Genomic DNA, 26,357 nt, shown 5'->3' with positions numbered 1-26,357 from the left:
AACGGCAATTTTAAAAAATTTGAGGACAAATATCTTCTAAAATATTGTTTCCAATCTTCGAACTATGTTTCTTCTTTTTAATCTATACAAGAGGACAGCTTCTATAATTTGTTAAAGCCTCGAATGCTAAATAATAAAAGGTTTTTGTTTTTTTACCTCATTTTTTTTCAGTTTAATTTTCAACTTTCAAAAATCAAGAACTAGTTTGTTTTTATATTTTGTTTCTGTCCATTTTTTCTGCTTTCTATCATAGATCATTATCCTATGACTATAGTTTTTTCAGCTCTGCTTGTTAACAGTTGTTAAATGATTTTAGCCATTTTATTAGATTTGTATTTTGTTTTTAATTGATTTATTATGAACATAGTGCGGCACTGAGTATTTGCTGAAGTACTGATTAAAAATTTTGGTTGATAATCCTTTGACATTTTTATTGAAGACGTATTTTTGATTTTTTTTGCTGAGAATTGTATTCTATTTCTTTTGTCCTTCGTGTATTGATTATTTCTTGCAATGGTTTGAACTCATTCTAGGTATGATATATCCAATAAGAGAGAATTATATCATAGTTTTGTCTAAATTGTAGTGACTCCAAAAATAAAAACTTAAGTGCGAGTTTTGTTTGTGCTTTTTGTTTTCTTATCATTTAATGTTATTTTGGACGATCTCTAGATTGATAATAGGGATTCAGTTAATCAATTCAATTTCAAAGCTAATCCTTTGACTTTGACACTTTGTTTTCTAGAACTACAGAATTTTCGACTTAGTTCACTCTCGTCAATGGCACTTCTCATCGGTCGCAAGGTACTTTTTATTTAATTGAATTAATTGTTTCAGTTATTGCTTCTCTATGCGCTGTTAGATTTTACTGATTTTTAGTAATTTTTTGAGTTACGCAATTGTTCGTGTTGATTCTTGTATTATCAAAAAAATTTTCATGACTTATCATTTTTTTACTGATGAGTGATGAGTTTATGGACTTAATTGCTCCAGTCCGTAGCTGTTGCATTTTGTGACCTTCATACTATATATTTTTTAAAAATTTTTTAAAGTTTTTGAGTTTTAGCAGAAATTAGTTATTTTTTATCTTTTTGTCTCGGACAGGTTTCTTCGGCTACCTATAAGGAATAAGTGAATCATATTAGTAGTTTCAATTCCTTACAATCATGTTTATAATTTTGACAATTTCTTTCAAAAAATAGCAATGTTTAGTCTGGCATTTTTTTGTTGTTTCTCTTGTGGTCTTCTAATCTCGGCTTCAACTTTTAGTTTAAGTTTTGCTTGATTGAAAGAACGTTTGTTCTCAATTTTTTTTTAAAAATTTGTAAATATGGCATTCATTTGTTTTTGTTATCCATTGTTTGAACCATTAGAATAGCTAAAAGGTATTATAATACTTTTAATGTTTTCTTATATTCTGTTTTTAAGGATAGTGGATTTTAGTTATGAGGTTACTTTGACGAAACAGATTTCCAAAGATATTCTGATTTTTGACAATTTATTTTTTTTACTGCGGTTGTCGACACGTAGAATTAATAGTTTTTTTAGTGTTTTTTAAAGTGTTTCTAAAAGTATTTTTGGCGATTTCTGAAAACACTAAATCTTTGATAAAAATTTTTAAATTGTTTTTATTTTTTTTGTTAATTTTTGAGCAAATAGGGTCATGGGCGTTGTTGTCCGTCTTAGTTTGATGTTTCTGTTAAAATGTTATATGTCAGGTCGGTAGTTAATTCAGTTCCTTGCAATGTAATTCAGGATTTTTCCGGCTATTTTTAAATATTAGTTTTATCCTTTGATCATGATTTTTGATGTACATAAGTCACGACTTTGACCTTTGCTCTTCGACTTACCTCACTCACTTTATCATATAAATGGAATTCAGATATCATTCGGCAAGTTTACGCATGTACGGGGAACTCGAAAAACAATATCAAAAGAAATGAAATAAACCAAAAGATTGCGTGGCTCAAAGTTCTTCGGGATATACTGTTAACTGTTATTAGTAATTGGCCAATTCGCCATTTTAATAGCCGAATTAACCATATTTGTCGATTTTAATGAAACTGTGGACAAATTAGAACGCTACGACACTTCGAAGCAAATAAGGCAGTCGTCGTTAATTAAACTTTATAGAAAATTGAGGTTGTTGTTCTGTTTCCCAACTGTTATAGTCCCAACGGCGGTCATTGGGTTCAACGGTGACTATTTGCTGGATTGTTGCTATTTAATTTGATTCTTATTTAATACATATTTATTTTTCGCACTTTGCAGTTATTGCAAAAGTTTTCTTTGTTTTTGGTTCGTGTGTTTCGCTTTAAGTGAGTCTAAACTTATTGGGGCGCTGTCTTTTTTTTTTAAGATCTGTTCACACATTTTCATGATTTTTGAAGTCAAATTGGAGTAGTGATTTTGGTCACGCCGAAGCAGGAAATGGAGCGAAAAAGCGAGTGGTTTTGCGGCGTGAATTTTTTTCGCTCTAATTTTAAAGTAGAGTGAGAAAATGGTGTTTGAACAAAAGTTCGGTTTATCGGTAGTGGTTTTTTGTTCAAATGCGGCAATTTCACTCTGATTTTTACCGTTTTTTCGATTTTTTGGATCGGATTTTTTTCTAAATGGTTTTCCCAATCCATTCACAGCTCATTCTAGGCCTAGTTTTTTGTTTGAATTGAAATTTCTTTTCTCGCTAGTGGTTTTTTTTATCACATGCGGCATTTTGACATTGATTTTCAGTTTTTTTTCTTATTTTTTGATCTGAGTTTTTTTTAAAAATGGTTGTCTCAGTTCACTCATAGTCCATTCTTGGTCTAGTTTTTCTGTTTAGTCAATGAAAATTCTTTGAATTGTACGTCAGGACTTGCCTGCTATGTTTTTTTTTTAAGATCTGTTCACACATTTTCATGATTTTTGAAGTCAAATTGGAGTAGTGATTTTGGTCACGCCGAAACAGGAAATGGAGCGAAAAAGCGAGTGATTTTGCGGCGTGAATTTTTTTCGCTCTAATTTTAAAGTAGAGTGAGAAAACGGTGTTTGAACAAAAATTCGGTAGCGGTTTTTCGTTCACATGCGGCAATTTCACTCTGATTTTTACTGTTTTTTTTTCGATTTTTTGGATCGGAGTTTTTCTAAATGGTTTTCCCAATTCATTCACAGCTCATTCTAGGCCTAGTTTTTTGTTTGAATTAAATTTTCATTTCTCGCTAGTGGTTTTTTTGTTCACATGCGGCATTTTGACATTGATTTTTTTTTCTTATTTTTTTGATCTTATTTTTTTAAAAATGGTTTTCCCAATTCACTCATAGTCCATTCTAGGTCTAGTTTTTCTGTTTAGTCAATGAAAATTCTTTGAATTGTACGTCAGGACTTGTCCTGTTATGTTTTTTTACTTCGTCAAACTTTTCGCTTTACCATTATGCCGCTTTTTCGACATTTTGCGTGAAATCTTTTTGACTTCTCTAGGCTAGTTTCTCTCTTCTCTCATTCTGCTAAAAGTGAATTTGAACATCAGTTGCTAAGCAAAGCAATTCAAAATGAACAGAGTCAGCATAAAAAATTGAAGTCAGAAGTAGAAACGGGATAAACCCATAAAGCCCAATTTTAGATGCCCGCTATTTGAACGGCGTTCCTATAAGTCTTAGTTACCATCTCTTATGCTTATTGGTGTTGATAGTGGCCCCTGTAGCCTCTCTCTAAGAAACAGAAGTATGTTCAACTACAAAATGCCATCAAAATAAATCGGACTTAAAAAATGTTTTTGTACAAAAATCTTTTTTTTTCTGTATCTTCTATTCTTTCAATCCCAATCATGCTTATTGGAATCAACGCCGGCTATTTTTCGGCAATCTGCCGGGTATGTTTTCAAATTGAATGGTGTAATGAAGCAATAGTTTTACCAGTTAGTATTCGGCTAGGGCTTAGGTTATTTTTTACTTCGAGTCGATTCCGGAGTCTTCCGGCCAGGTGTTTTGTTTCGAGGAATCCATGACGTTAGCAAGTAAAAATGACTCGGAACATTTTTCAGTTGGATTGTAGAGAAATCTTCTCTATAAAAATTGAGTTTTAATTGCTGTCAGAAGAAGCGGTAATTGTATGATCGATTGTTAATTTATTCGATCTTGTCACTTTTGCTATATTAGTTCATTTACAACAAAAATCTTTTTTTTCAATATATTCTATTCGTTCAATCCCAATCATGCTTATTGGAATCAACGGTGGCTATTTTCCGGCAATCTGCCGGGTATGTTTCTTGTGTGTCTGCAATATGTCACTTATTACTCAATTTTTTCTCAATTTAGCACATATCTAAAGATTAAAAAATTTGATTTTTCAAATGCTGTTTTTATTACTCTGGGCACATTTTATTTTTGATTTCAGCTGTAGGAGAAAGTACAATTTTAAATTATTATTTTAATAGCTTTGCAGGTTATTGAACCGGGAGCAATAAGAAAAAACAGCCGAAATATGCGATTGTAGACGCTGCGTGAAACTTCCGTACAAAATTAGCTTTGCTTCATCCAATCGCCCGTCAGATTGGCTTAGGTTGTGTTGTTAATTATTGGTGTGTTTAGAGACGTGTCTGGGAAAATATCGAATGAGGTCTCTTCTGCCAATGCCAAATGTCAAAAATGTTTGGAGAAGGGACATTGGACCTATCAATGCAAAGTTAGTCCATTGATTTGAAAATTTGTATGATATTTATTGTTCCAAAGAAGTTGGGCAAATATGAATGCATGGATTTTTTCTGGAAGACAGAAAACTACTTTTTCCTCATTCTAAAGGATAAAATGGTACCATAGGAAAGCTAATTGAACGCTGATTTCTTTTCTAAAAAGATTTAAAAAATTAAAATATTGAAAATCTTAGCAAGCAGATTAATCGAGAAATGGCTCAAAAGTTGTTTCTAGTTGCTCTCGAACGTAGTTTGTAGTAATTATATTAAGCATGTGGTCTTTTTTAAAAGCTGTAATAGCTGAGCGGAGCTATTGTTGGCTTTCTCTTGGTTTTTTTTACAATCCAAGGGATTTGGATGGTATTGGGATTCTGTCTTTAAAAAGACAGAACCCTGAGATCTGTTCACACTTGTCAATGAGAAATCATATTTGAATAGTGATTTTAGTCACGCTGTCGTTCTTGATGGAGGAAAAGGTGAGTCCTTTTAAAGTGTGAATTTTTACTGAACAGATTATTGGTTTTTCTAGAGAAATTTTTTTCCACTTGCGGCAATTTGACTTCTGTCTTAATAGTTAATTCTCGCGATGAATTCGCTAATGCTACTAAAGGTAATTTATGTGTCCTAATTGTGCATAAGTCAGCTGTTTATCCCTCAATGGGCAGCTAATAGGTTTCTTAGAGTGTCTTAAGTTGATTGGAATCAGTTTTTTTTTGTTTTGCTTAAGAGAGTTGATTAATTTAAAGGAAATTTTGGCTTGTTTTAAAATTTTTTGTCTTCTGATATTTGTGTTTTCCGGAATAATTTGTTTTAAAATTTTTCTTTAGATCTAATTTTAAAACAGACATTTAAATGTTACAGGCTAGTTTTTACTGAAAAAAAGTGGAGTTTTTATTGCTGTTCAGTTTTTCTTGGGTGTTTTTGGTAGTTATTGATTGAGCGCGAACAGGAAAGTAGAATCAATTTATATTGAGAACACTTATCTAAATTTTGCAACTACTAGTGAGTTATGTAAAAAAAAGGAAACGTAATCAATGTTATTTGTTTATTACTTTTACGTGTTTTTGATTTTAGCTAGTAATTCGATGATTGAACAAAAATGGTTTGACAAATTATGTTGAGATTAATTGATTTAGAGTTTAAACCTTTTGACATTTAAACCTTCAGACATTTAGGAAAAAAACAATATTTTTGCTATTTTCGATTGCATCAGATAATTAAACATGGAGGCTCGGTAATGTGCGATTGCACATAAGGTTCCGACCCCGCTCATCCACAATTTTGGCATAATTCTCTACCAAATGAGGAACAGATAGAAAAACCCAAAAATTCAATTAGTTTTCAAAAAAAGGTTTGTATATGAACGAAAAGATAAACTCCAAAGCAAATAATCTGTGGAGTAAAAAAATGATGCATTAGATTGATGAGATACGCCAATATTAAGAAAGCGGGTCAAGACGAACAGCAAAATTAAACAACAACAACAAACATTAATTACATCAAAAACTTTATGTCCGTTTTAAAAAGAAAACTTAATATCAAAGTCAAAATAGTGTCAGATGAAACTGAAACTAAACAAAATAACTTGTAAAAGATATAGCACCAGTCAATAATAAGGCTTGGTAACAATTAGACAATGAAGAACAAAAGCTGTTAAAACAGTTGAAAACAAGTTGAAAAATTCGCTCATCTTTTTAAAAAACAATTAATTTCAAAGCAATAAAAACAATTGAAAATCAAGTAAAAGGTCCCATAGGTTTAAAATTTCCAATGTTTCTACATACGGGAACTAAGAACTGTCGGTATTCAATTCTTAACTTGCGAGAAAATGCTTTCGAAGCCGTAAAGCTATTCTTTGGCCCTCAAAATATGTTTGATTGCAGCCTCGCGAACACCGATAAAGTATTATGTGACCTCTAATCAATGAAACTAGGTAACAAGTAGACAAAAAGAAAAGGGCAAAATTAAGTAATACTAGTTTTTTTCGAAAAAAAAAATTGTTTCCAAAGAGATCAAAGCCATTAATTACAAAATGAAATAATTAAATAGGTTCATTTATTCTTCCAAGGGAAACCCTTGAGACCTGCAATTATCTAGAATATGTCTTAGGTCTACAAAGAGAACGTCAAAAACGACTTAGATCAAAAATTAATTTACTTTTTTTTGTGGAAAACCCGTGTCGAAGCCAATAAAGTCATAACGAATTTTTAAAAAACCTTAGATATCCAAATATCTGCTCATCTATTCTATGAATGCCAATGAAACCGTGTTATTGTACGGGAAAATAACCATAACCGTGTTATTGTACGACCAAAAGACAAAGTAAAAAGATAAAAAAATTCTTTGAAATTCTTCAAGAAAGTAGTGTCGAAGCCGTTAAAACCATAATCTACATCTTCAAGGATCATAATATTATCAATTGTGTTCTATTTCGAACGCCAATAATGTGATATATGAACTGTCAATAGCGTGATAATGTGACAAATTTAGAAAATGTGAAAAATGGACAAATAACTAAAAATAAAATAAAATTTTAAATCTAGTAGTATCAAAGCAAAAACCATAACTTAAGGCGTAAAACCGCAATAATGATTGGATTTAAATTCAGTAGAAAGAGGAAGCATTCTGTCATTGATGACACTAATCTACAAGTTGACCAAATTAAGTGAAAAATGGATGCAAAGTTCAACAAGCCATTATTTATTTAAAAACCAAATTTTTTAAAAGTCAAAACGACAAAAAGCTGTCAAGTAATAAACTAGACAAACTAATTTGGAGCTAATTAGGACGTCAAATGGACCTATCAATAGTGAGCTTTGATTTGAAATTTTCTTTTATTTAAATAGTATAAAAAAAAAGATCCAATTTTTTTTTATAAAAAGACCGACTGATTACAATCCGAATTATTTTTGGATTGTAACAGTCCACGACTGGTCCAAAACTAGCCCTGCTAATGCTCTTCGTCAAATAAGAACACTTTCGAGTGTTATAGATATAGATATTTTGTTAGTCAAAAAATCAAAAATAAATGCCGCGTTTTTGATAATCAATGGGTAAAGTTAGCAAAAAACGGCAAAGTTTTAATTGCGGAGCACTCCCAACCGAATGTTAAGTAGAAATGGCCCCCTTTTGAGTCTACAAAGAATGTGTTGGTGGTGTTTGGGTGTGTACTTCCAGCAAATTTAAACAAAATGTACTAAAGAAACTTATTTCGTGCTGTTTTTGATGAAGAACTCTGAATTTTGAAACATTTAGCCAGAATTGTTGACGAAAAATAGAAATAGCCTAGAATGTTTTTTTTTCTTAGCAATAAAATCAATAAACATTTTTAAAAAAAATTAACAAATTTTAGCAAAATTGGCGAAATTTTAGTCGAAAATTGGCGAAAATTCCGGAAAATGTGAATAAAATCAACGGAATTCACTCTATTTTCTCAAAAGTTTAAACCTCGGTAACTCCCTGTAAAAAACAAAAATCAAAAAATCTTCTTAATTCCATATTCTACGCTGGACAAGCTTTCTAATGATACCAGTCTCAACTCTCTACAGTGAATATATCGGTCGGCCAAAATTGACTGAACAAAAAAACCCATTTGAAAAAAAAACCCTCAAGAGGGTCGGAACAATAATAGAAGTATATATATTTCAAAACTATCAAGTGTCTAATTGGCCGTTATCTGAGTCAGGTTTTACTTCGAGTCGGTTCCAAGGTCTTCCGACAGTGTTTTATCTGCGTCAAACATTTTGTGACATTTTTGTGTTAGTATTATTTTTTGCGCTTTCTGCTCAAAGTTTTCTTAAAAGACAGTTGCTTAGCAAAGCAATCTAAAATGAGCAGACGCAATAACGAATAACTAAATCAAAAATAGAAAAAGGATGAACCCATATGTCCAACTTTTAGTTGCCCGGTGTTTGAACTTAATGTTCCAATTGGAACGTTTATTGGTATTGACACTAATCCCTGTCTTCTCATTTAGAACCATTTTTTTTAAATCATGTCTTGTTTTAATCATAACTGGATTTATCGAACTCAATAGTGGTTCTTTCTGCGACAATCTGCAAGTTATGATAGTTTTTTAATATAGCAGTGTTTCTTTGATTCTTCAATATTTGACTCCATAAATTTCAGTCGTATCGTATCTTTTTTTGTCCCATTTGGGGTTTGAAGGGCTATAAAATAAAACGTTTAGATGCTATATACTTTGCTATAGATGCTATATACACTGGAAGAAAAATTTGTGAACAGATTTTTTTTACGCTGTGTTCTGAGGAAGTGTTTTTTACTTTAAGCTTTGTAAGTATTGAGGTTATTGCATTTGAAACACGGTTTAAGAACGCATATTAGATCATGACAAAAGCACCATATTTATGTCAGCTACATAAATACTTGAAGGTTGTTTTTGCCGGTGAAAATCAATACGCTGGAGTTCAATGTTGTTTAAATTTCTTAGATTATGTTGAGAAGTAATTTTGGCTTTAGGGCAAACGGAAAGTGTTGGAGAGGGTAACACGGACAAAGCAGTATGAACAGGATATGAAGCGAATCAGAAGCGGGCTTCCTTTAGGCATCAAAAGTAACAAATCAGGCAATGAGTATTCCAAAGGGGAAGATGATGCCAATGAATCAGAAGCGTTGAAACAATTAAAAGCTGCTTTGGATGCTGAATCTTCATCGTAAGTTGGCAGGGTAATTTTGCTAGGGAGGTCAATTCTAACTTCATTATGTAATCTATAGGTGAAGCGTTCTAAGACAAGTCGTGTGAAATGGAATGTATGAAGTGCAATTTTACTAATTTTGTATTTTTCCTCGATTTATTTTAATGAGTAAAGAAAGTTTCAGGTACCGATTTCATACTGTTAATTCATTCAAATTGATCGTGTTAATGTTCCTTGCGTAACAATTTTCAAAAGGTTATTGTTAGTTTGCAAATATTTTTTCAAGTATCGCAAATTTTCAACATCTTATTTATTGCTATTTTGTCCGGTTTATCATTGTTTGCAATTTTGAGGTCCGCAGGTTTAGTCAAAACAATATAAATGAAAATTGGCTTTTGTATGCGACACAATTGGCTCATTTTTTGGGTAACGGAAAATAGCTTTTTCGTTAAAGCTATTGCTTTGTTTCTCCCCAGCACCGTAAATTTGTCAATTTGTGACTATGGTCGTAAATGATAGTGACAGCCAAATGCGATCATATGTGTCATTAATAGCCGCCCTCATCTTCTCAGCCGGCTATTATAGCGCTCCTATTTTTTTTTTACAATTCAAAGAATTTGAATTGTATTGGGGCGCTGTCTTTTTTTTTTTTTAAGATCTGTTCACACATTTTCATGATTTTTGAAGTCAAATTGGAGTAGTGATTTTGGTCACGCCGAAACAGGAAATGGAGCGAAAAAGCGAGTGGTTTTGCGGCGTGAAATTTTTTCGCTCTAATTTTAAAGTAGAGTGAGAATACGGTGTTTGAACAAAAATTCGCTTTATCCGTAGTGGTTTTTTGTTCACATGCGGCAATTTCACTTTGATTTTTACTGTTTTTTCGATTTTTTGGATCGGATTTTTTTCTAAATGGTTTTTCCAATCCATTCATAGTCCGTTCTAGGTCTAGTTTTCTGTTTAGTCAATGAAAATTCTTTGAATTGTACGTCAGGACTTGTCCTGCTATGTTTTTTTACTTCGTCGAATAAAAAAATGTTTCGCTTTACCTCATTTTGCCGCCTTTTCAACATTTTGCGTGAAATCTTTTTGACTTCTCTAGGCTAGTTTCTCTCTTCTCTCATTCTGCTCAAAGTCCTTTTAAACAGCAGCTGCTCAGAAAAGCAATTCAAAATGAACAGAGTCAGTATAAAAAATTGAAGTCAGAAATAGAAACGGGATAAACCCATAAAGCCCAATTTTAGATGCCCGCTATTTGAACGTCGGTCCTATAAGTATTAGTTACCTCTCTCTAATGCTTATTGTTATTGATAGTAGCCCCTGTAGCCTCTCTCTAAGAAACATAAGTATTTCAACTACGAAATGCCATCAAAATAAATCGGACTTAAAAAAATGTTTTCGTACAAAAATCTTTTTTTTTCAATATCTTCTGTTATTTCAATCCCAATCATGCTTATTGGAATCAACGGCGGCTATTTTCCGGCAATCTGCCGGGTATGTTTCATTATTCACGGTGATTACTTTTCTATTGAGAGGACAAAGTAAAAAACAAGGGTTTTGAAGATTTCTGCGACGTTAAGAACCTCGATATTCTTCAACATGACACTGTGTAATCTGAATATTGATGTTGCCAATGCAATAATTGTGCAAAAATGGCCTTCTGTGTATATATGAAAAATAAATATTTGAGAAAATGTGTCATTGGCCATCCTATTGATTTGTTATGCTATGTAATTGATTTTAGAGATTCAGACAGTGACAGTGATTCGTCTTCCTCAAGCAGCGGAAGTGTAAGTCTTATTGCCTTCCCGAATTAGCATTCTGACATTGATTCCAATAAAATTTATTATGATTGTGTTATCAGTTTTTTGGTCTCCAAATTATAATTGTGGTTTTTCCCATTATAACCCCTGCCCCTTTTTAGTGGTCAGATAAAGTACAGAGCCCCGTTACTCTAATTTTACCAAATTTTGTTAGGTGCTCTACTTTTTGGTTAATGGCCGCGAAGAGTTTCTTGGTTAATGGCCGCGAAGTGATAGCAAGGCTATAATTGGTCTCATCGTATTTTTTTTTCATCGTATTCAAAGAATTTGAATTATACTGTGGCGTTGTCCTTTTGAAGATTTCTTCCTTATTGGATTGGTAACTTTGGTCAAGCCAAAACAAGTGAAGCGAAAAACGGATTCGTTTTGCTGTGGAGGCTTTTCACTCTTATTTTTTGGGCGTAAGATATTAGACGAAAATTCTATCAGGAAAACGTAGCTAATAGGCGAATTTTTTACCCATTAGGTGAAAATATTCAGCGAACTTTTTGTTGGGAAATTAGGCGAAAATCAATTAAAACACTTAAAGGTGGGTATTCCAAAATCTACTTGATGCTATGAAGACTATAAAGTGACTCCAAAAGTTGTCCTTACATGATAAGAGCTTCCAGAAAAAAGTTTTTTTCAATATTAAGAATTTGAAATATTTCAGTTCAGGTCTATTCCACAGGAATTGCAACAATTTTTGCGATTTTCTCAACGCCTCATAGATCTATAGTATCTGGCATAAAACAAAATACTTTTGTTGTGCTGTTGTTTCACCCTCTGGGTTTTGACAAAATTCTTTGCCCGGTTATAACCCTCGAGGTGTAGAATTGTAATTGTTTCAAAATACAGTTACCTTTTACCTGTGCTTTATTAGCTCATTTTTATGTAAGGACAATTGTTTGTGACAATTTACTATTTGATAGCCTCAAGTCGGTTTTGAAAAACGGCCTTTGAGTGTTTTATTGGTTTTTGCCTATATTCCACAAAATATTCCACACAATAGAGTTTTCGCCTATTACCTCGTAATTTTAAATTAGTGATAAAACTTTGTTTGACCAAAATTTTGCTTTTTGATGGTTGATTTTTGCTCGTGTGGCAAATCGACTTTGTTTTTTTTTAGATTTTTGATAATTTTTTAACTGGTTTTGAAGTTGATTCTCTGTCACTTTTAGATCTAGTTTGTTTTAATTGTATTCGAATGAGAAGCAATTATTGTAAACGCGTGTGTCTTTTTATGCATTTTTTTTGCTTGACCATTTTGTGCTTTTTTTATAGAATATTCTTTGACTTCTCAGGTGACTTTTTCACGCACTTCTTGAATTTTGATTGATTTCAATTGCTCTGACTCCGAAATAAAGTTTGTTGTTCAAACATAACCGATTGTTTGAGACTCGATGACAAGTCCCTGATTTCCGAGTTGTTAATACTTCCGTCGAGGTCAATCATACCGTCGGCTAATGTTTTCGCACCCATAAAGAAAAATTTATCGAGGCCACAGCCCCTGAATTAAATTTCACCGCCTGTCATTCGAGAGCAATTTTCCAACGGTAGTCGGTTTATATTTTGTTTAGTCAATGAAATTCTTTGATTTGCAGTGCTATGATTAAAAAATCATCAATTAAATTGGCAAATTATTAGAGGGATGTTAATCTGACACCGGTCTGGTATCTTTGGGTTTATTTAGAATTTTAAATTACTCTCGAACGCTCGAATGACTTTTGAAGCAGTTTTTTGTAAACGTGTTTTAAATGCAAATTTTTCTGTTTACCGTTTCCTTCTATAGTTTTCTTTCGATTTCGCTTCTCGAGTGAGTTCTTCACAGATTCTTTTTTGGATTGATTTTTATTGCGCCATTAATCAAAAATTAAGTCTGTTGGTAAAATAAAATTGTGAGAGAGGAGAGGGCATAGTCCGTGTAGCTTAATGGTTACTGTACAGACTCTCAGCAGTTATGTATGTTGCGGGTTCGAACCCCTCTCTAGTCAGAAGTTCTTGCATCATAAAAATTTCTCTAGCCTATGCGCCCTACTAAATTGATTGCTTTGCCAATCGAGCAAATCGTCTGACGTTAGTCGGTTTATGTTTTTATAATTCGACATTGAGAGTTTTGTACGACTATTTGATCACACTATGAAGTCAAAGTGCGACTATGTTCGGTGACTTCTATCACTCTACAGCTGGATTTATGTCAGTTGTATAGGTTTCTGTATAGGTTTTTACAGTCACTCACTTCACTCAATTTCAAACTCTTTACTCCTAAATGAAATTCAATAGTGATATCCTGCCTAGATAATTAGAAGGCTACATTACTTGAAAGTGGTTGAAATTTGATTTGAAAATAATTTTAATTCAGACATCATTCTCATGTTTGAAAATAAGATTCTGAAGTCTCATTTTTTGAATCGCATTTTAACTGTAGGATCTCAACTGTCTATTTCAGGACTTTTGTACGGCAATCTGTTGGCTACCTTGTATATTTCTAAAAGGGCTTAATCGCGCTCGGATTACGCGTTAGTCAGGGAGATGCAATGAATAGCTGTCTGCTGTTGTACTCCTAAAAAGTTTTTTAGACTATTTATATACCTGCTATTTTACAATATGATCAAGTGTAATGCAGACAAATTTTTCATACCAAGAGGCTGAGGATGATTTAAGCAGATCCTTTTTTATACCTTGGTCTCGTTACAAAAACGTAACGGTTAATTTGCATCTTAAACGTAGAAACGTAGATATTTTGCTCTAAAAGTCATTTTTTAAATCAATTTAATAGTGGAACTAGCCTGAAAGCATTCTCTCTATTATCTTGTCACAAAACAGGCATCGTGAAAAGCCTTTTGTGCTGTTTTAAAAAGGCTTTTGTTTGCACATACTTGATGTATATAATTCATTATGGCTAGAAATTTTGTCAGATGTCTGATCAAGTACCATTAATTGGATTGTCGATTTTGTGAGTTTGTTCTGTTTGTCAAATATACCGCACTGTTTACGGCAAACTGAAGGAAGGTTTGGAAAACCCTCACATGATCTAAGCGTACTACTTAGTGGTTCGTTTAGGTATCTTCATTTCTAAAAATTAAATAATTTTGTCCTCTTTCTTTGATAATAGCTGCGAAACGATAGCTGAGACTATTAATCTGTTTGGAGTTTTTATGAACCGCAGAGTAGTGTTGGTTTACTATCGGTTTTTATAATCTAAAGATGGATGTGCAGGAATGACTATTAACTAATTTGATACAATCGATTCGATAGGTGAGCATCGGTAATTTTTTCACTGCTCGTGCATTTTTAGGATTTTAAAGAAGTTGCTTTGCTTGCTCCGTATGCTCTAGCCTACCGAGTTTTGAGCAACCTTATAGCCTAGCCTCGAGGTATCTCTGGGGCTGCATAGTTGACAGAATTCGTTCAAAGTGCAACACAATAAAACAATGAGAATGAACTTAGTTTTAACAGTGTTATGGTATTTATCAATAGACCTTGAACGTTGTTAGTTTAACGACTTGAATGAAACTAAAAAAGTATTTGATGTAGATGGCGATCGTTGCTGCTGTTTAAATTAATAATGGATTTAAATTTGATCTTGAACGAAGATTCAAAATTAGTTTGTTATCTGATTGGTCAACTTTAAATCCATCATCAGATTTCGTTCTCTCCCTCGCTCAGTTTTTCTAATATCTTTTGGTTCCCCCTAGCACAACTTAATTAAACGAGATCTATCCGCGATTCCCGTGACCAAGATAATATTATCCATGATGTTAAGTGATTTCACAAGAATGAGACCCCTAATTTTATTCATGACAATTATTTTGTTAAAATTTTTAAATGAGGGAATATATATTTGAGGCAGGCTTTTACTTTAGTTTGTTTGTTTATGCATCGGAGAGAAAAAAGAGACATCATTTTGTAGGCTCTAGAGTCTAGTTTTTATATCTATTTATTATATCTTTCCAATTTTTTTTTGACATATAAAGGGATTAATTACCGTTACTTTTATTGAATTTGATAGATTTAACCGGTAGAGTTTTATTGATTTTTTTATACTGTAATACATTTTCTTAAATGTGGAATCTTGATAATTTTGTTTGGCTGTTGTGTAAGTCAAGCAATTTTATGTTGCGTACCTCCGCTTTCAACAAAAAAACAATATTTATGCATTCTTTACCAATCGAAGACCCAAGTCAAACGTATGTAATTTTCGAATTCATCCTTCCATTAGTCCAAAGTAAGAATCTGAAAAGTTGAGGAATATTTTTGGCCAATATTAGTGTACACTTTTGAGAGACTGTAATGCAGTCAAATGATAGTCATTGACTGATTGCTCAAAACATGTCTGCTGACTTGGATTGCTCTAACTCACGGTTTTTAAGTCGCAGTTTGTTTTGAGTCGAGTTTGGTCTCTTTGTTTATAAGATTTTTGTTTCTAGAGCTCGGGCTCAAGTGATTCGGGCGATTCGTCTTCTTCATCTTCGAGTGGAGAAACAAAACGGAAGAGAAGGAAAAAGTAAGAGTTGGTGAAGAGCGCACATTGAGCGAGGCTCAACGAGAAATGTTCTTAATTGTTATTACAATAAAGACGACGGACGTTTGGATCGATAAGAGGAGTGATGACGTGACGGTTTGCCGAAGATCGTGGAATAGTTTCTTGTTTCAAAAACATTGGAATTTGATTATGGGCTGTATTGTACGTTATTGTAATTATTCGAAAAGTTTAACCTTTAATTTGTTTTCATGTGAAAAAGACAGCCTTTAGAGAAATACGAAGAGCGTACAGAAAAAATGATTGTATGAACTGTGCTTCATTCTGTCGTAAATTCTAAAGGTTCTGTAACTTAATTACTGGCCAAGACATGTAACGAATGGTAAATTGCTTATGGAGCGAGTATGCTCAATTTTGCGAACAAATTTTAACCCTTATGGACTAACATCGCTTTGGACGAATCGCCTTAGACCTTTTGTGGTTTTTTTTTCTATGCTTGTCTATCACTGGATATACTGCAGAGTACAGTTTAGGAATTATTATTTCAAAAGTTTCAACCACGTCTAAAATTCTGGAATTTCTGATTTTAGAAGTTTATGATTTTTAAAACATGATTTTTGGCCTAGCATGCCTTAACCTTTCGAAAGCGTGGATTTCAATTACAGTGATCATGGATTTTAGTTACAAGGTTTTAAAAACATCATCCGTTGTACTTCTATCGCCGTTGTACTTCTATCGAGTATCATTACTTATTAATTGATCTCGAACGAATTTTAAAGCTATTGTTGTAAACTTTTATGCCCTAAAATTTTTGCGTTTTGCGTGATCTAAATTTCTCTCGCAATATTGAGCTGCTGGAATCAATTGGCGGCTGTTTACTGCTAAAAGTCAAATGAAAAGCTCTGTAATTGGTCCTTTTTTAGTTTTAATAGTTGTATATAATAACCTCTAATTACCTCCCATATTGATCTTCTGACTCCAATCCAAGCTACTTCACCGCCTGACTGAATCAGAATGCTTTAGACCAGAGCTCCCACTTGTCGTTCGAGTCGGTTTTCTTTTCTAATCTCGCGCGACATATCTGTCTAAATTGCCGTCATTTTTCAATTACTCTCGAACGATGTTTGAAGCAATTATTGTAAATGTGTGTGTGTGTCTTTTCATACAAAATTTTTGCTTGACTGTTTTTTAGACCACTTTCGATTTAACTCTTGAGTGACTTTTTTCACGCTTGACTTATTGAATTTTTTATTATAGCTGCGAAGCTGTAAGCTGAGCGAAGCTATATTGCGGTGATCTTGGTTTTTTTTTGTTTCGTCGTCTGACGCTCTTTTTTCGTTTTACATTTGTTCACACAGCAAAGCTGAAAAAGTCAAATTTTCTGAATGACTTCTTCCTCTCACTAACGGCATTTGCGCGCGTGACGTCATTTCTCACTCGCTTTAGCAAAAGTTTTTTGCGTGATTAGATTTTGATCATACGTGACTTACCTCACTCAATAAAATGACTTTTGCACTTTAAAACTTAAGTTTAATTTGAATTTGTTTAAGGTCAAAGGAACTCATATGTGCAGTAAAGGTCCCTAATAAGAGGCTTCTGCGGAATGAATTTTTTCAAGCTTTATTGATTTATCGCTGAATGTTTTTTGCCTAATTTTTTGAGCGGCGTCGATTTTTGTTTTCAATTTAGACCTGTATCTGTTTCTATCTCTATTATATGGCACGCAGGTCTATTCTTTCGCAGCTATTCCGGCAATCTGCCGGCTATGTTTTTAATTGCGCGTATTCAAGAATTAAGTCTTCCCCTATAATAGAACAGATTGTGAGCGTTAAACGTCCATAGCCGGTATAGCGTAGATGATAATATTTCTTATTCTGCTTCGAGAGGTTGCGGTTTCAAACCCCTTCCCAGTCAGAATTTTTTGTACCATAAAGTTTCTCTGGTCTATGAACCCCTTTAAATTGCTTGCCTCTTCGCCAGTAGTTCGAGAGTAATTCATCCGACGTTATGTTTGCTATTGATAACTGAACTATACTGAGATCTTCTATTAGCGCTCAATTGCTAAAAAAGTGTTTAAAAATTAATTCATTTATCGTCTTCGGCTTTCAGTTTTTTTGTTTTTGAAATAGCCGCGCCATTTGGGCCGCTTCCCGTTTTTTACTACGTCGTTCCGCTTAAATTTTGTTTCTCTTTACTTAATTATACCGCTTTTTGCATGAATTCTTTTTGACTTCTCTAGGAGAATTTCATTATGCGCTGAATGCATTTCAGCATAGTGTCAAAAAGCGTTATCAATCAAAGTCTTCTTTTTGATGCCCGTTACCTAAACTTTGTTTTTTATTGCTCTCAAACGAATTTTGCAGCAATTATATTAGTCCTGTTGGTCTTTTTATGCTATTTTTTTGCTTGTCTGATTTTTCGTTTAATCCATTTGAGTTTTCGTCCTCAGAAACGGGATAAACAGGTAGCGCCCAGCAGGTATCAAGTGCTCTTAGAGCCTTTCAGCTCACTTGTCTCAAGTATGCGATTCACTGAAACTGTTTTGGAGACTTAACGCTCCGCTCGCTGGTCGTATGGAAGCAATTCGCCCGACATTAGTCGGTTATGTTAATTAGTTCTAATGCCCAGGTATATTGTTTGTGATATTGTTACTCATCGCTCTACTTTCTCATTTCGCTAGATTGAGCTCAACTTCGATCCAATCAAAGTAACGCGCATTTATGATTTTTCTCTTGAAGAAAACAATCGATTTTTCCGAGCTTATTTCTGTCACAATGGTTGTCATAGGAATCTGTCGTGCCTATTATCAATAGTTTGTGTTTGTTTGGAAGTTTGGCTTTTTTAAGAAATACCTTTGTTTTTAACGAAAATTTTAAGGAAATTGTTAATTTTGGATGCTTGCTGGTCAGTTTTTTTTCGGCAGCTATAGATCTTTTGGGGCAGTTGGTCCTTCTGCACTATTTTTGTGTGAGTAATTTTGTGTGTGACTTTCGTCCCTAAAATGGGATAAATAAAAGCCAAATATTATTAAGTCTTTGTAAAAAAAATCTTTGAAAGTTTTGGTCGGTTGTGGTTGTACAGGTCAAGCTCGATGTTGAGTGCGCTGCAATTCTTTGGTGTAGAGAGAAAAGGTGGAGATTCTGAACACCCTTGTCATCAGTGCTAGGCTTCCTGAGCTTAAGTTGCTGGCTACTAACAAAGCCAACAGCTTGCCAGTTATTTGCGAGCAATTCTTGAGACCTTAGTCGTTTGTTTTCGTTCTTTGGTTATTTTGCGCGCTTATATGGGTTTGGACATATTTGCTTTTTCATTATTATAAGTTGTAAAGAAACATTTTTTTATTCGATTTTGATTTGAGTCCGTTTTTGATTAGATGATGACAAGGAATGTGATCATTGTGAAACTTATGGTCAGTAGGAAAAACTGCAGATGAGTAAGACACGTGGCTGTAACTTAGTCTAATTGGTTCACATTTTCTAAAAACCACGACTTTTTATTGTCTTATCTTTGAGTTAGAATAGAATATAACTGTTTCAAATATTTTTTAAGTCCGTTTATATGCCGTTTATATATATAATTTTTACTTAATTTACTGGGCTGACTTTTTGGCCCCGGTTTCTGTTTTGCATAATTTGAATCTCCTTCCAACAAAATTGTTTTCGTCTCAATTGAATTAGAGCTGAAGCACACTATTTTTGAGCCCTCCCTCACTTTACCGTCCGAAGAAGAGTATAATTGGACCCGGTTCTCTTGAGAGTACTTCCTCCGACGGTACACTGTCGTGTTTGTCAGGAAAGTCTCTTTTTAAGAAAAAGAACTTTTTAGTCCTCTCCCAGACGCGAAGAACTACGGACAAATATGGTGATTGTGGGTGTTAATTGTCACACTTCGGGGGAGAATGAGTAAACAGTGCATGGACATGATTCGTAATCTCCAAATTAAGTTCCCTTGTGTCACTGCTACCAGCTCAGTTGGTGGCAGTTAACTAAGTGGATAGCCCAAGCATTGTGCTTGAATAATTAACCTGGGCCTCAGAAACCTTGCCCTTTCGAAGCTCACATAAGCGCAGCCAAGAGCCCAAGATGTAAGAGGAGCTAGAAGTAATATGTAAGAGGATGGAAGATTCAACGAGACAGAGCATTGAAAGAAGGGACCAGCGTGGCTGTTGGTGCGAACCGGTTAAAAAAGGCTCGCTTTGTCATATTTACCGCTCTATGTGGAATTGTCTTCAATGAGCAAAGGATTGTCTCACTGTTTCGAGTAAACAAAGTACCGAAAATGAAATTGAAGCTAGTAGATCTGTTTAGTAGTGAGTTGGCTAGACTTCAATTAGACACTCTTGTGAACTCTACATTTTATAGTAGACAACGAAAGCTTGGTCAGCAATGTTGCGTGATGGAACTGGACTTGATTGCTACACTCTATTTCTGAAAGATGGTTGATAGTGGAATGGAAAACTCGGCGTGATTTCTCAACACAATTAATATCTGAAGGGAAGAGCTCGTAGGAACTATATTTTAATTACATGCTATGCTTGTTCCGAAAGATCGTAGAGGCTCGAGGCCTTTAGTTCACAACTCTCCAATGAGCGATGTACTCAGATGGTCAATGCACCTAACCTTGTTTTTTACTTGGCTTGGAATGAATCCCTCTAAATGTCAATTGATTAAATACCTAAGGCTCTGGCCAAGAGGAAATTTCACCACTAAATGAATGTACTGTAAATGCTACCCATGAAGAGAACAATCTTGTAATGTGTTTTACCATAAGGAAAATGGTGGCTGAGGAGGGGTCGTTGGAGTCTATGCTGTTTCACTGGGATTGAGATTGGGGCAAAGAAGGCATTCGTGGTTATTTTTTCGAAATGACATTCAGCACTTTCGATATTTTCAATTGAGATCTCTCTGGGCGTTGTTTAATGCCATTGTCTCGGTTCAAATATTTTTTAAAGTTTTTATTCATCGTCATCAAGAGGGTCATATTTCTCGTAATGGTGAATGTTGTAAATTATTGTTTTTCTTGTTAAAGCAAGCTTCTTAAAAAATCTTTTAATTATATGCTTACTTAGTTGCACTTAATTTTCCGGCCTTTTCATTTTTTTTGCGTTAATTTGAAACTATAATTATTCCAATGCCAAAACTCTGAAGATGTTAGCATATAGGCCCGAATGTAATTCTACAACGTAAATTTGCAATAGTGGTGGTGAACAGCTCTATGCCAGTCCATTCAAAATGTTTTTGCATTTTTAGCTGTGTTCGTATTTCTTGTTGCGAACAATGACGTGAACTACTTTATTAACTCTGCTGGCTCTTTTAATTAGAGTTGCTTTGTCTTTTGGTTTCTTCACTTTGGTCTATTTTTTTCTCCAATTTGTATATTCTCTCATATAAGCTTTTATTATATTCACCTTTTTTTGCCAGTGGGAGTTTGAGAACTTTCTTTATAAGATTTGTATTGTCATCTGGCCAGAAAGCTGGCACTAGAGATAATTGCTCAGATGTTTGTGTTAAAGAACTCTCAACGTCAGGAGAACCGAAGAAAACGCAACTATGCAAATTATACCTGTCGAGTTTTTACTATCTGTTCGAACTTGGTTGAGTGAATAGAATCAAAGAACTTCAGTTTCAAGTGGTCTATTGATGTAGCTTGAAAATTTGGCACTCAATGTTCGTTATGAATTGCCTCGTGGAGTTTGCAATTGTAGAGTTTAAAGTTACGTTTATGGCACTTTATCAAGCAAATTTAAACCAATCTGTGAATGTTTGGAAACAGTTTGAGTATTTTTGTTGTTTATTCATTTGAAAGAGCGCAGCATACTCTCACTTTTTGATTAGTTGTTCAAATCTTGAGCACAAAGAGAAGGCGGCTTTAACAATGTTCTGCCAAGAAAAATTTTACGGCAAAGCCAACAAAGGTTGGTGGATGATAACTGCAGGACTTCTGCAACTGGTATGTATTGCTTTGCTCTCTGCATCCATTGTGACCGTGGAATACAAGACCAATGACGTCACCCATCATGGACAATTCATGAAGTGCCCGGCTGCTGGACCTCCCGGATGTGAAAACATGCCGGACTTGGTGATGTTAGAGGTGTCGAAAGTTGCCTCTTCTATCCAATACGTGGCTGCGGTTGCACTCATTTCTTATTTGATCGAATTTGGAATCCTGATCCTCTTGAAAAAGGCAACCTTCTTCTTCTCAGTCACGGTAAGTACGTGATTCTTGGGTTTTTGACCGAATATCTGCCAAATATCTATTTTTGGGAAAAGACAGTATATGAAATCAATTGATTTAAAGTCAAGAAAGTATTTATATTACTATCGTACGGGTAATATTTGAGTCTTGACGCTTTGCGTTGCTTCATCAGATTTGAATCAAAAGTTCTTTGTATTGGTTTTAATGCATTATCAATAAATGCGCCAAATATGATATCTTAAAGCAGTTGTGAGGTTGAACGAGGAAAAAACACAAGTTCATTGTACAAGGCACATGTAAAGTTGGTTTAATTTCAAGTTAATCAATTTTTCGGTCGGCAAGAGAAGAGATAAATAGTTCGAATCCAGTCCTGATCCATTTTCTAAGTATCTGCCCCTGTTTAGACTCCCTAAGAACATTGACAGTGGGGTTTAAATTTTGATTGATGCAGGTGCACCACCATATCTACAACGCCGTGATCCTGCTCAGCTACATCCAGATGGCGGGCAGCTTCTTCGGCCCAGTGATGTGCACCTGGTGCCTCAATGACGAGATGGAAGACCTCGACTGGGGATACTCCATGTACCTGCACTGGCTCCAGTTCCCATTTGGATTCCTCAGCTTCGTTGTCGTCTTCCTCACCCCACTGTACACAAGTGACGAGGACTTTGCAGGCAGTGACACCGTGCAGAAGATCGAGTGAACAAACACTGATTTCCCCCACGATGACGCGTAAACTGACTCAGGAACCGCACGGTTCCATGGTTCTTTCCCCAGGAGAAACCCCAAAACTATATTTCAAATTCAGCGCCTTTCTCTGAAATTTGAGCTGTAAATAGATAAAAAGCACTGATGCAATAAATCATCCTTGAAAATTGTATGGTAGTATTATCTGTAAATTTTCAATTGATAGAGAATCCTAATTTGAATGTTTGAGAGGAGACCTTTTCTTGTTTTTCTATCCTGGAATGGCAGGTCTTTGAAATGGTGTCATTATTTGCGTGAAATGATGAATAAGCCCTTGACTGCGTTTAAAATATCGTTTTTCTTTCGACCTATTTAAAGAAGTTTGGTTTTTTCCTCAAGGTGGGTGTCTGCTAGCTAAAATAAGCGATCGATATCTGTTTGATTGCTCATGAGACTAAAGAAGTCTTAGTATCCTTTCCTTTACTGTTATGATTTAAGTTTCCTTTCAATTTGATATGGAATACTTTAATTGCTCTCAAACCAAGTTTTAAGCCGTTCCTGCTGGTCTTAGTGATATTTCGCTTGACCGGTTTTTTCCCCGACCCTTTGGACTGTTCGTCTTCATAAACCCTTTGGAATCTTCGTCCTTCATAACCGCTATTTTGTTTATCCAAAACAACTATATTTACTTTTTTAAGTTTCTGGAAGATAAACTTGTATTATTGGTAAATACTGTACAGAAGAAGTAAATTTCATCAATATTGGGTTGTCTGTGTTAAAAGAACACGAAGAAACGTGCAAACTAGATATGGAGCCGCTCCGAACACGCATCGGCAAATATTTACGAAGGACCAATACAACAAAAAGCTGAAAACAGAGTGCCTATTGTCACTTCGTCCCCAGACAGCGAAAAAGTGATGTGGAATAGCCGATTCCGTGAAATCAGGAGAACCAACGAGTACTTCAGGAAAAGCATCTTGTTAGAAGCACTAGGCAATCAGCAAACAAAGGACTATTGATCCAAATAGACAACTAGTTCGAACATCACTGAGTCAAACAGCAAATTATAAACAAAATACCTAAACATGAAATCTCACATAAAGAACTTCAAAATCTTAACGTCTGAGGAAAGCAGTAGTGAATATAAGCCTAATACAGAAGTAACTAGAAGCAAAAGCGTAATGAAATCCAAAGCGCAGAAAAAATTCAGAACTAACAAAAAAGAATATCAGAAAACTGTAGTTAATGAGTTCGTATTTCACCAAACAAAACGACACCATAAACCTTTCTGTAAACAGTGCAAAATCTCAAACATCTGGAAAGTTGGCTGGGTTATACCCCTACACAAGCCGGGAAAACCCATAGACAAATCTAAAAGCTTCAGACCAATTGCACTCCTCTCTCTCATTGCAAAACTGGCAGAAAAACTACTGATCGACTTTATAGAATATTCACTAAAAGAACATCAGCATGGCTTTAGACCTGAGCACTCTACAACAAGAGCTCTCAAAATGTCACCAAAAACATTCAAAAAGGCCTTAATCAAAGACCTTGCAACCGTTCTCTACTAGTAGCCTTAGACCTCACTGCCGCTTTCGACACTTTTGATCACAACCTACTACTAAGAGTTACCACTACCGAGCAGCGCTAAAAGATGGGTCGCTTCATTCTTACGATTAATATAATAATAAAAAATCAAAGCGGAGAAAAGTTAAACAGGGTGCCCCCAAGGTGGTTTATTATCAACAATGCTCTTCAAATCTACATGAGCAAGCAGCCTCTACCCATTAAAGATAAACATCACGTCGTACGCTAATGATATTACTAAAACTACATCTCACCCACAGGTTGAAAAATTACGTGACATAATAACTCCATACCTTACACGACTGGCTAGAACCAAGAAAACTTAAATATATCTGCTGAAAAATCAGTGCAACTGTTCACAGCTTGGTGCAAGGAGGCCAAGTTTGACCCACACGTTACTATCAAAAATTCGACAATGCCAGTAAAGTCTTAAATCAAAGTACTGGGTGTTACCTTCGATAGTATGCTCAATTTTGGAGAACATGTAAGAAACCATGTAACATGTAAGCGCAATAACATACTGAAAAAGATTGCTGTTAGCGATTGGGGATGCACAAAAGACACCTTGTGACTTACACAGCTATTGGTTGAAGCGTGCTGAACTACGGTGCTCCCACTTGTGCTTCCACAATTAGCAATACAAACCGGAACTTTCTGCAAACGCAACAAAACTGCTCTTCTTACAATTACTGGCTGTGTAAATATGTCTGACATCAATTACTTTCAAAATGAGGGTGAATTGCTGCCTGTCAATGCTCACACTGAAATGTTAGCAGAGCAATTTCTAGCTGGCAGTTATCAGAGCCACCATGCTGATCATGAAACAAACTCTTCAACCAGTATTCGTACCATGAGACCGACACTAAGTGATACTTATAGGGACCGCGTGAAGCAACACACAAAATAAAGAGCAATTAAATCGCAACGAAAACAAAAATGCGCTCAAAAGTATCCACCGACACACGGTATATACGCCGCTGAACAAAGACAGCAAGCTACTAGGTACACCTCCCCGAAAGATAGCAGAAGAACAAACGTTGCCACGAAATGCACGTATCCGACTAGTGCAACTGAGAACTGGATACTCTCACCTGCTAAACTCTTACTTGAGTAGGATCTGTAACAATGTTGATAACCGCTGTCCCAAATGTGATGTTGCACCACATGACCTAAACCACATTTTCAACTGCAGTAAGAACACAACGGACTTGAAATTAATTGACATGTGGGAAAGACCAGTAGAGGTAGCCAAATGGCTGGACTTAATTCCATCAGTCCTACACGACAGAACTGCACAGAATAATCCGCCTTCCTTGCCCCTTTCCCCTGATGTTGACGATGCCCCTCCTGGTCCCCTAACCCGGGACTGCATGTAATTCAGCACGGCGTAGATGCAGAAAGGTCGCCGCATCCAAGCAAGTTGTGGTTTGGTGAATCATACAATGACCTCTATTTTATTGATACGCCAAAACGTGCTACCTATTGTCCTTTTCTGTCAAATATGCCTCAATTTGCAATTTTCTTTGCACACCGTATCAGCGGTTCTTAATTAAAGTCAAGTAAATTGTTTGTACCCTCAGCTCCAAATATCCTTTTTTCCTGTCTCTAAAAGTGGGATCAGCTGTTACCTCATCTCCAACGCTTGTCTTCAATTTAGTCAATAAAAATCGAATCTGTGATAAACGCAGCTATGAATCCCTGCCAAGTTTTTCAAAAGGGAAATTCGATATCATTTGATAAGTTTTTCAAAAGGGAAATTCGATATCATTTGATAACCTCAAATTAATTGCAAAGCCCATTACCACTAAATTGAAAAGCCTCGAGCCAGTTTTGCTCGATAAACTGGAAAAGTGTGTTCTATATGAACTGTCACTCTCGTTAATAATAGTCTCTATCGGATTTTTACTTCGCCGCATCCAAGCAAGTTGTGGTTTGGTGAATCATACAATGACCTCTATTTTATTGATACGCCAAAACGTGCTACCTATTGTCCTTTTCTGTCAAATATGCCTCAATTTGCAATTTTCTTTGCACACCGTATCAGCGGTTCTTAATTAAAGTCAAGTAAATTGTTTGTACCCTCAGCTCCAAATATCCTTTTTTCCTGTCTCTAAAAGTGGGATCAGCTGTTACCTCATCTCCAACGCTTGTCTTCAATTTAGTCAATAAAAATCGAATCTGTGATAAACGCAGCTATGAATCCCTGCCAAGTTTTTCAAAAGTTGGAGGATCCTCACATTAGTGTTTCCGGAGATCTTTCTTTGTAAGAAATGCAAGAAAACCAG

General features: G+C 35.0%; 2 protein-coding genes across 3 annotated transcripts in view; both read left to right on the top strand.

The window, feature by feature from the left end:
• The window catches only part of LOC142334629 (uncharacterized), a 418,890-nt gene that overhangs the window by 93,142 nt on the left and 299,391 nt on the right, over window positions 1–26,357 (top strand). Inside the window, exons 3-6 of one of the 2 annotated variants that reach the window (XM_075382823.1) lie at window positions 4,566–4,659; window positions 9,146–9,339; window positions 11,063–11,108; window positions 15,551–15,845. The exons of the other annotated variant lie outside the window; for it this stretch is intronic. Of the exons in view, the coding sequence (XP_075238938.1) occupies window positions 4,566–4,659; window positions 9,146–9,339; window positions 11,063–11,108; window positions 15,551–15,631 (415 nt within the window). The 3' untranslated portion in view covers window positions 15,632–15,845. Of the gene's footprint in view, window positions 1–4,565; window positions 4,660–9,145; window positions 9,340–11,062; window positions 11,109–15,550; window positions 15,846–26,357 lie in introns of those variants that run through there. 2 annotated transcript variants of the gene reach the window in all.
• Window positions 21,216–22,739, top strand: LOC142334622 (uncharacterized). The gene is made up of 2 exons (XM_075382809.1): window positions 21,216–21,810; window positions 22,250–22,739. The coding sequence occupies exons 1-2, from the start codon at window positions 21,478–21,480 to the stop codon at window positions 22,499–22,501; spliced, it is 585 nt and encodes a 194-aa protein (XP_075238924.1). The 5' UTR covers window positions 21,216–21,477; the 3' UTR covers window positions 22,502–22,739.

Source organism: Convolutriloba macropyga, chromosome 2 (genome assembly GCF_964194025.1).
Source record: "Convolutriloba macropyga chromosome 2, txConMacr16.3, whole genome shotgun sequence".
In the NCBI taxonomy this organism is placed as follows: Eukaryota; Metazoa; Xenacoelomorpha; order Acoela; family Convolutidae; genus Convolutriloba; species Convolutriloba macropyga.
The sequence above is the reverse complement of the archived record's forward strand: the minus strand, read 5'-3'. Positions and strand labels throughout refer to the sequence as shown.